This window comes from Petromyzon marinus, chromosome 58 (assembly GCF_048934315.1).
Source record: "Petromyzon marinus isolate PM22_M1 ecotype Great Lakes invasive population chromosome 58, UKy_Petmar_22M1.pri1.0, whole genome shotgun sequence".
NCBI classification, from domain to species: domain Eukaryota; kingdom Metazoa; phylum Chordata; class Hyperoartia; order Petromyzontiformes; family Petromyzontidae; genus Petromyzon; species Petromyzon marinus.
In genome coordinates, this window is record NC_133724.1 from 5,603,247 (window position 1) to 5,618,118 (window position 14,872).

The 14,872-nt window shown below is 53.5% G+C and overlaps 1 protein-coding gene across 1 annotated transcript in view; it reads right to left on the minus strand.

Annotated features, from left to right (window-relative positions):
* Nucleotides 1–10,706: 10,706 nt before the first annotated feature.
* Nucleotides 10,707–14,872, minus strand: part of COX10 (cytochrome c oxidase assembly factor heme A:farnesyltransferase COX10) — a 40,634-nt gene continuing 36,468 nt past the window's right edge. Inside the window, exons 7-8 of the mRNA XM_032976073.2 lie at nt 12,609–12,841; nt 10,707–11,230 (exon numbers count right to left, since the gene is read on the minus strand). Coding sequence (XP_032831964.2) covers nt 10,749–11,230; nt 12,609–12,841 — 715 coding nt within the window. The 3' untranslated portion in view covers nt 10,707–10,748. The remainder of the gene's footprint in view (nt 11,231–12,608; nt 12,842–14,872) is intronic.

Here is a 14,872-nt window from a genome sequence, read left to right on the forward strand (position 1 = left end):
TATATTAGTAGTATCTAGTATATTAGTAGTATCTAGTGTATTAGTAGTATGTTAGTAGTTTCTAGTATATTAGTAGTATATTAGTAGTATCTAGTATATTAGTAGTATCTAGTATATTAGTAGTATATTGGTAGTATCTAGTATATTAGTAGTATCTAGTATATTAGTAGTATCTAGTATATTGGTAGTATCTAGTATATTAGTAATATCTAGTATATTAGTAGTATCTAGTATATTAGTAGTATCTAGTGTATTAGTAGTATATTAGTAGTATCTACACGTGTCGGCTTTACGTAGCCCTCCGACTGTCCATACGGATCGCGCTTAGCTCGGCGTACCGCTCAGCGCGACACTACCGCTCCACACTTAGACCAATACACAAAGACGTGCTACACACACACACAAGACAACAACTCTGCATTGGTTTCGACATTCAGTGTATCATCACCGCTCCACATTTAGACAAATACACAAAGACGTGTTACACCCACACACACACACACGACAACAACTCTGCATCGATAATTGTTTTTTTACCCTTTTATCTGGCAACAAAACTGACACCTTTTTTTTACAAGGAGTCTTGTTTACATTGACCACAATACCTGCGTTCGGAACGCAAACAAAAAAATAACAACTCTGATAATGTATGTGGCACTGTCCTTGAAATTGATTGGTCCACACCCGAGACAGCTTTCCTTAGAGCCCTCGTCTCACATGATGTTGGACCAGAAGACGCCAAAAGGCGCACAACTCAAAGACAATGCACCATCAGAGTATGAGAGCTCGGGGTAGGCATTTACACCATCATTGGAAACCTCATTTGCCAGTAACAAAAAAAGGTGTCAGTTTTGTTGCCAGATAAAAGGGTAACAAACCAATAATCATATTTTGTTACTGGCAAATGAGGTTTCCAATGGTGTAAATGCTTACCCTGAGCTCTCAGACTCTGATGGTGCATTGTCTTTGAGTTGTGCGCCTTTTGGCGTCTTCTGGTCCAACACCATGTGAGACTAGGCTCTAAAGAAAGCTGTTTCGGGTGTGGACCAATCAATTTCAAGGACAGTGCCACATACATTATCAGAGTTTTTATTTTTTGTTTGCGTTCCGACCGCAGGTATTGTGGTCAATGTAAACATAACGCCTTGTAAAAAAAGGTGTCAGTTTTGTTGCCAGATAAAAGAGTAAAAAAAAACAATTATCATATTTTGTTACTGGCAATGAGGTTTCCAATGGTGTAAACTCTGCATCGGTTTCGACATTCAGTGTATCATCACCGCTCCACACTTAGACAAATACACAATGACGACAACGTTTGTGTGTCGAGGCATTAAATAAAGAGAGAGAGGGTGTCAGAGAGAGAGAGGTGGGGGGGGGGGGGGTAGAGCAATTAGCAGGTCAATGAGAGATTTGAAGCTTTCGTGACTGCAGGAAATAACAGAGCGACAACACAAGGAGTTGCATTATGATATGTTTATTTTTTGTTGTTAAATCAACAGCGTCCGTTGAACACGAGCAACCACAGCGGTCAGCCTCCATGCTGAAGCTCCCAGCAAAAACAAAGCCTCCCCAACTCCCCCCTCAACAAGCTTTTGGGGCAAGTGCTGTTAGCGACCAACACCGGTGAAGGTCGGCACGGAACGGTACACGGGGGGGGGGTGATTGGTTGGGGGGGGTGGCAGCACCACGCCCGACCGCCTTTGTCTCCCCAGTGACGATGATTACTTGCTCAGCACCTGGGACTCATTTGAGGCTGAGCAAAACCTAGGGGCGTGCTCAGGACCGGTTGAGATTAATCGTCACCGGTGCCACACTTAGATGAATACACACGCACACAAGACAACAAACACCGCATCGGTTTCGACATTCAGTGTATCATCACCGCTCCACACTTAGACAAATACACAAAGACGTGCTACACACCCACACGCACAAGACAACAAACACCGCATCGGTTTCGACATTCAGTGTATCATCACCGCTCCACACTTAGACAAATACACAAAGACGTGCTACACACACGCACAAGAAAAAAACTCTGCATCGGTTTCGACATTCGGTGTTTCATCAGCGGCAGCAGCAGTCAGGCTCGCTTGAATCCCAATGCTGGTGAACTGCCCAGATGTCCATTGCCAAGGACCTCGCTCTCTCTGTAAGTTAAGGCGAGGATGCGACATCCTCTTGTCAAGCAACATCCACACCAACATCCACACCAATATCCACACCAACATCATCGACACCAACACCCACACCAACACCAACATCAACATCCACACCAACATCAACACCAACATCCACACCAACATCAACACCAACTTCAACATCCACACCAACATCCGCACCAACATCAACACCCACACCAACACCAACGTCAACACCAACATCAACACCAACATCCACATCAACATCCACACCAACATCCACACCAACATCCACACCAACTTCAACATCCACACACCAACATTCACACCAACTTCAACATCCACACCAACACCAACACCAACATCCAACCCAAAATCAACACCAACACCAACATCCACACATCAACATCCACACCAACATCATGTTAAGGCTATACGAGATCTTTGTGTGTGGGTGAGTGCGTGGGTGAGTGCGTGGGTGAATGCGCGGTTGAGCGCGTGGGTGAGTGTGTGGGTGAGTGACTGGGTGAGTGGGTGAGCGCGTGGGCGAGTGCGTGGGTGAGTGCGCGGTTGAGCGCGTGGGTGAGTGTGTGGGTGAGTGCGTGGGTGAGTGCGTGGGTGAGTGACTGGGTGAGTGGGTGAGCGCGTGGGTGAGCGCGTGGGTGAGTGACTGGGTGAGTGCGCGGTTGAGCGCGCGGTTGAGTGCGTGGGTGAGTGTGTGGGTAAGTGTGGGGTGAGTGTGTGGGTGAGTGTGTGGGTGAGTGCGTGGGTGAGTGCGTGGGTGAGTGCGTGGGTGAGTGCGTGGGTGAGTGCGTGGGTGAGTGCGTGGGTGAGTGCGCAGTTGAGCGCGTGGGTGAGTGTGGGGTGAGTGTGTGGGTGAGTGTGTGGGTGAGTGCGTGGGTGAGTGCGTGGGTGAGTGCGTGGGTGAGTGCGTGGGTGAGTGCGTGGGTGAGTGCGTGGGTGAGTGCGCAGTTGAGCGCATGGGTGAGTGTGTGGGTGAGTGCGTGGGTGAGTGGGTGAGTGTGTGGGTGAGTGCGTGGGTGAGTGTGTGGGTGAGTGCGTGGGCGAGTGCGTGGGTGTGTGGGTGAGTACGTGGGTGAGTGCGCGGTTAAGCGCGCGGTTGAGCGCGTGGGTGAGCGCGTGGGTAAGTGTGGGGTGAGTGTGTGGGTGAGTGTGTGGGTGAGTGCGTGGGTGAGTGCGTGTGTGGGTGAGTGTGTGGGTGAGTGCGTGGGTGAGTGCGTGGGTGAGTGTGTGGGTGAGTGTGTGGGTGAGTGTGTGGGTGAGTGCGTGATTGGGGGGGATCTTTGTGGGTGATTGACGGTGGCAGTCAACACGGGTGAACGAACCAGCGAGTGAGGCTCACGTGAACGGTGATAGCGGTGGTGGTGAGCAGCAGCAGCAGCGATACTAGTCACACCCAACTGGTTGCAGAGACGTGCACGTGTAAGCGATTTAAGTTTCATGCCACTGATAACAGAGACGTCCACATGTACGCGATTCAGTTGCACACAACTGGTTGAAGAGATGTTCACCGTGTGAGCGATTCAGTTGCACGCAACGGTTTGCAGAGTCGTCCACGTGTAAGCGATTCAGTTGCACGCAACCAATTGCAGAGACGTCCACGTGTAAGCGATTCAAGTGTGCACGCAACGGTTTGCAGAGACGTCCACGTGTAAGCGATTCAGTTGCACGCAACCAATTGCAGAGACGTCCACGTGTAAGCGATTCAAGTGTGCACGCAACGGTTTGCAGAGACGTCCACGTGTAAGCGATTCAGTTGCACGCAACCAATTGCAGAGACGTCCACGTGTAAGCGATTCAGCTGCCCGCAACCGAATCGCTCGACCGCTCGCACTCGGGTGCGGACTCACGACCGCAACAGGGTGGCTCAATGCGATCCGGACATTGAGAGAGGCGTTGAAGGTTGTTTTGGTATTTATTAAAATCGACTCGCGAATTCCGATCGGCGGAAGTTTTCGCCGCGCACTTTGCCAACGTGGGGGGGGGGGGGCGGGGGGGGGGGCGGGGGTGGGGGGTGGGGGGTGGGGGGGGGGCGAGCTCGCGGTTTCAGTGCCGAAGCGGCCGCCCCCCCCGGTTGAATACCGCGGGGCGAATCATCTTTTTATTAACAAAAAAATATATATTTTAAACCCACGTGTAAGGCCCCCACCACCCCCACCCCCTCCGCCCCCCCCCCCCAACTTGAGGAGCGGCGAGGCGATCGCGAATGACAGATCGACGGAAGTGTCTCATCATCGTCGCCGTGATCGTCGTGCCGACTTGTGTTTGGGGCGGCGGGGGGAAAACAAACAAACTCCGGAGCGCGGAGCGCACGTTCTCCAAACGCGGAAGGACACGAAGAAGAAGAAGAAGAGGAAGAGGAAGAAGAAGAAGAAGAAGAAAAAAGACGCAACACAACGGCAGGGCCATCGAGGAAAAATCCACGCGGCCAAGGTGAGAAACCACGGCAAGCGAAGACTCAAAAGTAATACGGCAGGCATCGTCAGATTCGGGATCGAAACCACGGCCCTCCTGCATACGAGGCGAGGGAGTTGACGCCTCCTTGGCCACGGTGGTGCATTAACCGTGGGACACTTCACGACACGTTGCTAAAAAAAAGGGGCGCCACAGTGGCCAAGAGATGTTGACTACCTCGCCTGGTATGCAGGAGGTCGTGGGTTCGATTCCGACCCTGACGCCTGCTGCTGTATATTTGGAGTTTGCGTGTCTCTCTCTCTCTCATCATCATCAGTGGCTAGGAGATGCTAACTACCTCGCCTGGTATGCAGGAGGTCGTGGGTTCGACCCAAACAACGCCTGCTGCTGCTGTATATTTTGAGTTTGCGCATCTCTCTCTCTCTCTCTCACCGTGGTCGCGTGGATTTTTCTCCGGGGCCCTCCGATTTTTTCCATCCACACGTCAACTCGTTTAGAGCGTTTGGCTGCTGCTATACATTTTCCACGTGGCGATGATGATGATGACGATCGGCCCAATTCGTTGAGCTATCACGGTGGGCCCGGCAAACCCACAATAACAAAGACGAAGCCATTTCTCTCGAATTCGGTAGAAAAATGAAGAGCCGGCGCCACGCGCTCAGATTATCGTGGCCGCTATGAATTTCCACACCACAATGACGATGAGCCACTTCGTCCGGCTGTCCCTGGCGATGGCGAGGCCGCTTCTTAAAAAAAAAAAGCGCTACATGGCCCAGCGGTGCCTTGCAACCCGGCAAAATAATAAATAAAATAAGTTTGACGGTTGATCAGGCAAAAACAAACAAAAAAAAGGACCACAAAAATCAATCGTTGCGGGAGCCCACCGTAGGCCCGGCAGTCGCCGGCCCGGCTTGTGTCCACCGTAGAGACAGCCGGGCCGAGGCAAAGGCGTCGGCGGCCGTACTCAGCGGAGCGGGCGGTGAGGAAGAAGGCGACCGCGTGGTTACCGTGACGATGCCAGGCGGCGATTTCTGAGCCGTCTTGGGAATTGGGGAAGGCCCTTGGCCCCCCCCACCCCCATCCCCCCCCCCACCGGGGACCCTTCACCCGTTGTTCCGCTTACCGCTGCAGTAAATGGCTCCTTGAAGCTACCATTGCTCTTAGATCAGCAGTAGCAGCAGCAGAGTCTGCTGATAAACCATCGACTCCCTGCTATTTCCGTTTCGTTTTGCCCGGCTTTCAACTCTCCGTCATCTCTCCAACCAACCCTCTTCTTCTGCCTCGCGCAGAGACCCTGGCGTTCAAATCCCACTGGGATTTTTTTGCACACAGCGTTGGTGTGTCGGTGCTATTTCAGGAATATTTTGATGTTTTTTTTTTTTCCCCTGGATTTTCTGTTTGCGCATGCACAAAGTCACTTGAAGATGTTTTTCTTGTTCGTGTTTTTTCTTGTTTGTTTGTTTGTTGCGGTTGCACCCGATTCAAGAGCCGAATGGCTCACATGGCTATACCAAAATAAATGAAAACTATGAACAACCGCGGTGGCTAGGAGATGTTAACTACCTCGCCCGGTATGCAGGAGGGTCGTGGGTTCGATCCGGACACTGGCGACGTCTGCCGCTGCATATTTGGCGTTGGCGTGGCTCTGTCTCTCCCCGTGGTCGCGTGGATTTTTAGCCGAGTCCTCCGTTTTCCCCCCCTCCACATTCAGATTCAAAGGGTTATTTGTCTGCTGTAAATATGTTCCACGTGATGCTAGGCCACCAACTTTCGTTTAGAGCTATGATGTACGATGGCCATGTCGCTTCTTAAAAAAATAAATATCTACGTAGCTCAGTTGGCCTTTCCTGATGAAATAAAAATGTTCCAACCACATGATGCGACGTGGCCGTTCTCGAATCGAACTCCGTACGGGCGCGGAAGTCGCAACGGCGGTGAAAGTCTCTTAAATCCGTCCCCCGTCCACCCACACCCCTCCACGCCACACCCTCCACCACCACCACCACCACACCTCTGCCCACCCAGTGGTATCAACGTGCATGCTACCAGAGTCGATCCACTTGCCGGTCGCGTGCGCCCCGCCGCGTGGGAGGGTGGGTAAAGTATGGGTAGTGCTCCCAGACCTTCCCAAGACGTATGGGCCGGCGTCGAGGAAGAGTAGGCCAAACACCGGAGGAGGGTGGTGGTGGCGGTGGTGGGCGGTTCCATTTCCGAGCGAAGCACTTGCAGGGCTGTGCCTTTACCCACTGGTCCTGCAGCTTTGATATTAGTAATATCATTACGTACAGGGACTACTTATAAACGTTCGGTTTACGAATGGCGATGGTGGCATCTACATCTGCAGAACGTGAAGAACCAGTGGTATCTACATCTGCAGAACGTGAAGAACCAGAAGCATCTACATCTGCAGAACGTGATGAACCAGTGGCATCTACATCTGCAGAACATGAAGAACCAGTGGCATCTACATCTGCAGAACGTGAAGAACCAGTGGCATCTACATCTGCAGAACGTGAAGAACCAGTGGCATCTACATAACGTGAAGAACCAGTGGAATCTACATCTGCAGAACGTAAAGAACCAGTGGCATCTACATCTACATAACGTGAAGAACCAGTGGCATCTACATCTGCAGAACGTGAAGAACGAGTGGCATCTACGTCTGCAGAACGTGAAGAACCAGTGGCATCTACATCTACAGAACGTGAAGAACCAGTGACATCTACATCTGCAGAACGTGCAGAACCAGTGGCATCTACATCTGCAGAACGTGAAGAACCAGTGGCATCTACATCTACAGAACGTGAAGAACCAGTGGCATCTACATCTGCAGAACCAGTGGCATCTACATCTGCAGAACGTGAAGAACCAGTGGCATCTACATCTGCAGAACGTGAAGAACCAGTGGCATTTACATCTGCAGAACGTGAAGAACCAGTGGCATCTACATCTGCAGAACGTGAAGAACCAGTGGCATCTACATCTGCAGAACGTGAATAACCAGTGGCATCTACATCTGCAGAACGTGAAGAACCAGTGGCATCTACATCTGCAGAACGTGCAGAACCAGTGGCATCTACATCTGCAGAACGTGAATAACGAGTGGCATCTACATCTGCAGAACGTGAAGAACCAGTGGCATCTACATCTGCAGAACGTGAAGAACCAGTGGCATCTACATCTGCAGAACGTGAAGAACCAGTGGCATCTACATCTGAAGAACGTGAAGAACGAGTGGCATCTACGTCTGCAGAACGTGAAGAACCAGTGGCATCTACATCTACAGAACGTGAAGAACCAGTGACATCTACATCTGCAGAACGTGCAGAACCAGTGGCATCTACATCTGCAGAACGTGAAGAACCAGTGGCATCTACATCTACAGAACGTGAAGAACCAGTGGCATCTACATCTACATCTACAGAACGTGAATAACCAGTGGCATCTACATCTGCAGAACGTGAAGAACCAGTGGCATCTACATCTGCAGAACGTGAAGAACCAGTGGCATCTACATCTGCAGAACGTGAAGAACCAGTGGCATCTACATCTGCAGAACGTGAAGAACCAGTGGCATCTACATGTGCAGAACCAGTGGCATCTACTCCTGCAGAACGTGAAGAACCAGTGGCATCTACATCTGCAGAACGTGAAGAACCAGTGGCATCTACATCTGCAGAACGTGAAGAACCAGTAGCATCTACATCTGCAGAACGTGAAGAACCAGTGGCATCTACATCTGCAGAACGTGAAGAACCAGTGGCATCTACATCTGCAGAACCAGTGGCATCTACATCTGCAGAACGTGAAGAACCAGTGGCATCTACATCTGCAGAACGTGAAGAACCAGTGGCATTTACATCTGCAGAACGTGAAGAACCAGTGGCATCTACATCTGCAGAACGTGAAGAACCAGTGGCATCTACATCTGCAGAACGTGAATAACCAGTGGCATCTACATCTGCAGAACGTGAAGAACCAGTGGCATCTACATCTGCAGAACGTGCAGAACCAGTGGCATCTACATCTGCAGAACGTGAATAACGAGTGGCATCTACATCTGCAGAACGTGAAGAACCAGTGGCATCTACATCTGCAGAACGTGAAGAACCAGTGGCATCTACATCTGCAGAACGTGAAGAACCAGTGGCATCTACATCTGAAGAACGTGAAGAACGAGTGGCATCTACATCTGCAGAACGTGAAGAACCAGTGGCATCTACATCTGCAGAACGTGCAGAACCAGTGGCATCTACATCTGCAGAACGTGAATAACGAGTGGCATCTACATCTGCAGAACGTGAAGAACCAGTGGCATCTACATCTGCAGAACGTGAAGAACCAGTGGCATCTACATCTGCAGAACGTGAAGAACCAGTGGCATCTACATCTGAAGAACGTGAAGAACGAGTGGCATCTACGTCTGCAGAACGTGAAGAACCAGTGGCATCTACATCTACAGAACGTGAAGAACCAGTGACATCTACATCTGCAGAACGTGCAGAACCAGTGGCATCTACATCTGCAGAACGTGAAGAACCAGTGGCATCTACATCTACAGAACGTGAAGAACCAGTGGCATCTACATCTGCAGAACCAGTGGCATCTACATCTGCAGAACGTGAAGAACCAGTGGCATCTACATCTGCAGAACGTGAAGAACCAGTGGCATTTACATCTGCAGAACGTGAAGAACCAGTGGCATCTACATCTGCAGAACGTGAAGAACCAGTGGCATCTACATCTGCAGAACGTGAATAACCAGTGGCATCTACATCTGCAGAACGTGAAGAACCAGTGGCATCTACATCTGCAGAACGTGCAGAACCAGTGGCATCTACATCTGCAGAACGTGAATAACGAGTGGCATCTACATCTGCAGAACGTGAAGAACCAGTGGCATCTACATCTGCAGAACGTGAAGAACCAGTGGCATCTACATCTGCAGAACGTGAAGAACCAGTGGCATCTACATCTGAAGAACGTGAAGAACGAGTGGCATCTACGTCTGCAGAACGTGAAGAACCAGTGGCATCTACATCTACAGAACGTGAAGAACCAGTGACATCTACATCTGCAGAACGTGCAGAACCAGTGGCATCTACATCTGCAGAACGTGAAGAACCAGTGGCATCTACATCTACAGAACGTGAAGAACCAGTGGCATCTACATCTACATCTACAGAACGTGAATAACCAGTGGCATCTACATCTGCAGAACGTGAAGAACCAGTGGCATCTACATCTGCAGAACGTGAAGAACCAGTGGCATCTACATCTGCAGAACGTGAAGAACCAGTGGCATCTACATCTGCAGAACGTGCAGAACCAGTGGCATCTACATCTGCAGAACGTGAATAACGAGTGGCATCTACATCTGCAGAACGTGAAGAACCAGTGGCATCTACATCTGCAGAACGTGAAGAACCAGTGGCATCTACATCTGCAGAACGTGAAGAACCAGTGGCATCTACATCTGAAGAACGTGAAGAACGAGTGGCATCTACATCTGCAGAACGTGAAGAACCAGTGGCATCTACATCTGCAGAACGTGCAGAACCAGTGGCATCTACATCTGCAGAACGTGCAGAACCAGTGGCATCTACATCTGCAGAACGTGAAGAACCAGTGGCATCTACATCTACATCTACAGAACGTGAATAACCAGTGGCATCTACATCTGCAGAACGTGAAGAACCAGTGGCATCTACATCTGCAGAACGTGAAGAACCAGTGGCATCTACATCTGCAGAACGTGCAGAATCAGTGGCATCTACATCTACATCTACAGAACGTGAAGAACCAGTGGCATCTACATCTGCAGAACGTGAAGAACCAGTGGCATCTACATCTGCAGAACGTGCAGAATCAGTGGCATCTACATCTACATCTGAAGAACGTGAATAAGCAGTGGTATCTACATCTGCAGGAGGTTGTACAACTCGGACTCGCGAGCGGACCTCCGCAACCCAACTCGTCCCATAAGGAGAGGAGTCCCCGTACTTATTCACAACGGATTGGGACGGAGGAGTCTTCGCGTGCACGGCGTCCGTACCCTCGTCAACGACGACGCGGACGCACGAGCGAGCGCGCGTGATGGTGTGGGGCCGAGCGGCGGGGGTGGGGGGGGGGGCAAGGAAGGGGGTGGGGGGCGGGGGGGGTGGCGACCGCTCAGAAGCCCGGCGCGGCCTCCGGCCGAAGATCGTCGCCTGATGTCCGTCCGTTTGGAGTAGCGACCGGGAGGGCGGCAGCGGCGGCGGCGTCGCCGGCGCCGCCCCCGCCCCGCCTCGCCTTGTGCAGGATCATCAGCAGCACGATGGTGGGCAGGTACCAGAGGCTGCAGAAGAAGAGGCGGCGGGCGCTGGGCCGGTCGGCGCGCGTGTAGAAGCGCAGCGCCAGCACGCCGATGTAGGCGTTGGGCGCCAGGCACGTGAGCGGGAAGAGCCACGTGGTGAGGCCCGCCGGCGGGCACAGCAGGGGCAGCAGCAGGAGGGCGGCCGTGTGGCGCAGGGCGACCCGGCGGCACAGCGCCGGGTCCACCACGGACATCATGCGGTAGCCGCCCCGCGAGTAGTCCTCGCGCAGGCTCCAGCTCAGCGCATTGAAGTGCGGGAACTGCCAGCTGTAGAGCAGCGCGGCTAGCAGCAGCGCGCCTGCGTGCGTGTGTAGTGTGTGTGTAGTGTGTGTGTAGTGTGTGAGTGTGTGTGTGTGTGTAGTGTGTGTGTAGTGTGTGAGTGTGTGTAGTGTGTGTGTGTGCGTGTGTGAGTGTGTGAGTGTGTGAGTGTGTGAGTGTGGTGTGTGTGAGTGTGTGCGTGTGTGTGTGTGTAGTGTGTGTGAGTGTGCGTGTGTGCGTGTGAGTGTGTGTGTGAGTGTGCGTGCGTGTGTGTGTGTGAGTGTGTGTGTGCGTGTGTGTGTGTGTAGTATGTGTGTGAGTGTGTGTGTGAGTGTGTGTAGTGAGTGTGTGTGTAAGTGTGTGTGAGTGAGTGTGTGAGTGTGTGTGTGTACGTGTGCGCGTGTGCGATAGTGTAGCGGTTAGCGCGCTGCGCTATGAACCTGGCCACCCGGGTTCGATTCCCGCTCACGGTCAACACCAGTGACGATTATCCGAACCGGTCCCGGGCCTCCCCTAGGACGACTCAGCCTCAAATGAGTACCTGGTGCGGTGTGTAAACATCGCCACTAGGGAGACAAACGCGGTCGGGCGTGGTGCTGGCCACCCACCCCCTCGTGTACCGTTCCGGCCTTCATAGGTGCTGGCTAACAGCACTTGCCCCTACAGCCTGTTAAGGCTACACGGGGGATCTTTGTGTGTGTGCGTGGGGAGCGGGGAGTGTAGAGGTCACTTACCCACCCGCGCACCCACGCACACCCACACTCACCCCCTTTCACCCACCCACCTACACACTCTCTCTCACTCACCCACTTTCTCCCCCTCTCTCTCACCCACCCACCCACTCTCTCTCACTCACCCACCCACACACTCTCTCTCACTCACCCACCCACTCTCTCTCACTCACCCACCCACCCACTCACTCTCTCTCACTCACCCACCTACCCACCGACTCTCTCTCACTCACCCACCCACCCACTCTCTCTCACTCACCCACCCACCCACTTTCTCCCCCTCTCTCTCACCCACCCACCCACTCTCTCTCACTCACCCACCCACACACTCTCTCACTCACCCACCCACCCACTCTCTCTCACTCACCCACCCACCCACTTTCTCCCCCTCTCTCTCACCCACCCACCCACTCTCTCTCACTCACCCACCCACACACTCTCTCACTCACCCACCCACCCACTCTCTCTCTCTCACTCACCCACCCACCCACTCTCTCTCACTCACCCACCCACCCACTCTCTCACTCACCCACCCACCCACCCACTCTCTCTCACTCACCCACCCACCCACCCACTTTCTCCCCCTCTCTCTCACCCACCCACCCACTCTCCCCCTCTCTCTCACTCACCCACCCACCCACACACCCCCCCCACCCCCCCCACCTCTCTCCCCTCTCCCCCGCTCACCCGTGTCGATGGATCCGGTGGCTGCCGCCCACCCCATGACGGGCGGGATGGCGCCCACGACCGACCCCAGCCACGTGTTGAGGATGCTGAGCCGCTTGAGCGGGGTGTAGGCGCACGTGTACAGCGCCAGGTTGAAAGCGCCGAGGGCGGCGGTGAGCGGGCTCACGAGCACGGCGAGCAGCGACAGGCCACTCACCCCGCACACCGACGCAAACGTCACGGCGTGGAGGGCGCTGCGGGAGGCGGTGGTGGTGGTGGTGGTGGAGATGGTGGTGATGGTGGTGGTGGTGGTGGTGATAGTGGTGGTGGTGATAGTGGTGGTGGTGATAGTGGTGGTGGTGATAGTGGAGATAGTGGTGGTGGTGGTGGTGATAGTGGTGGTGGTGGTGATAGTGGTGGTGGTGATGGTGGTGGTGGTGATGGTGGTGATGGTGGTGGTGGTGATGGTGGTGATGGTGGTGGTGATGGTGGTGGTGGTGATGGTGGTGGTGATGGTGGTGGTGGAGATGGTGGTGGTGGTGGTGATGGTGGTGGTGGTATGGTGGTGGTGGTGATGGTGGTGGTGGTGATAGTGGTGGTGGTGATAGTGGAGATAGTGGTGGTGGTGGTGGTGATAGTGGTGGTGGTGGTGATAGTGGTGGTGGTGATGGTGGTGGTGGTGATGGTGGTGGTGGTGATGGTGGTGGTGATGGTGGTGGTGGTGATGGTGGTGGTGATGGTGGTGGTGGAGATGGTGGTGGTGGTGGTGATGGTGGTGATGGTGGTGGTGGTATGGTGGTGGTGGTGATGGTGGTGGTGGTGATGGTGGTGGTGGTGATGGTGATAGTGGTGATGGTGGTGGTGATAGTGGTGGTGGTGATGGTGGTGGTGGTGGTGATAGCGGTGGTGGTGGTGGTGATAGTGGTGGTGGTGATGGTGGTGGTGGTGATGGTGGTGGTGGTGATGGTGGTGGTGATGGTGGTGGTGGTGATGGTGGTGGTGATGGTGGTGGTGGAGATGGTGGTGGTGGTGGTGATGGTGGTGATGGTGGTGGTGGTATGGTGGTGGTGGTGATGGTGGTGGTGGTGATGGTGGTGGTGGTGATGGTGATAGTGGTGATGGTGGTGGTGATAGTGGTGGTGGTGATGGTGGTGGTGGTGGTGATAGCGGTGGTGGTGGTGGTGATAGTGGTGGTGGTGATGGTGGTGGTGGTGATGGTGGTGGTGGTGATGGTGGTGGTGATGGTGGTGGTGGTGATGGTGGTGGTGATGGTGGTGGTGGAGATGGTGGTGGTGGTGGTGATGGTGGTGATGGTGGTGGTGGTATGGTGGTGGTGGTGATGGTGGTGGTGGTGATGGTGGTGGTGGTGATGGTGATAGTGGTGATGGTGGTGGTGATAGTGGTGGTGGTGATGGTGGTGGTGGTGGTGATAGCGGTGGTGGTGGTGGTGATAGTGGTGGTGGTGATGGTGGTGGTGGTGATGGTGGTGGTGGTGATGGTGGTGGTGATGGTGGTGGTGGTGATGGTGGTGGTGATGGTGGTGGTGGAGATGGTGGTGGTGGTGGTGATGGTGGTGATGGTGGTGGTGGTATGGTGGTGGTGGTGATGGTGGTGGTGGTGATGGTGGTGGTGGTGATGGTGATAGTGGTGATGGTGGTGGTGATAGTGGTGGTGGTGATGGTGGTGGTGGTGGTGATAGCGGTGGTGGTGGTGGTGATAGTGGTGGTGGTGATAGTGGTGGTGGTGATGGTGATAGTGGTGGTGATAGTGGTGGTGGTGGTGATAGCGGTGGTGGTGGTGGTGATAGTGGTGGTGGTGATAGTGGTGGTGGTGATGGTGATAGTGGTGGTGATAGTGGTGGTGGTGATAGTGGTGGTGGTGGTGATAGTGGTGGTGGTGGTGATAGTGGTGGTGGTGATAGTGGTGGTGGTGGTGGTGGTGATAGTGGTGGTGGTGATGGTGATAGTGGTGGTGATAGTGGTGGTGGTGATAGTGGTGGTGGTGATAGTGGTGGTGGTGATAGTGGTGGTGGTGATGGTGATAGTGGTGGTGGTGGTGGTGGTGATAGTGGTGGTGGTGATAGTGGTGGTGGTGGTGGTAGTGATGGTGGTGATAGTGGTGGTGGTGGTGGAGATAGTGGTGGTGGTGGTGATGGTGGTGATAGTGGTGGTGGAGATAGTGGTGGTGGTGATGGTGGTGGTGGTGGTGATAGTGGTGGTGGTGGTGATAGTGGTGGTGGTGATGGTGATAGTGGTGGTGGTGGTGATAGTGGTGGTGGTGGTGAT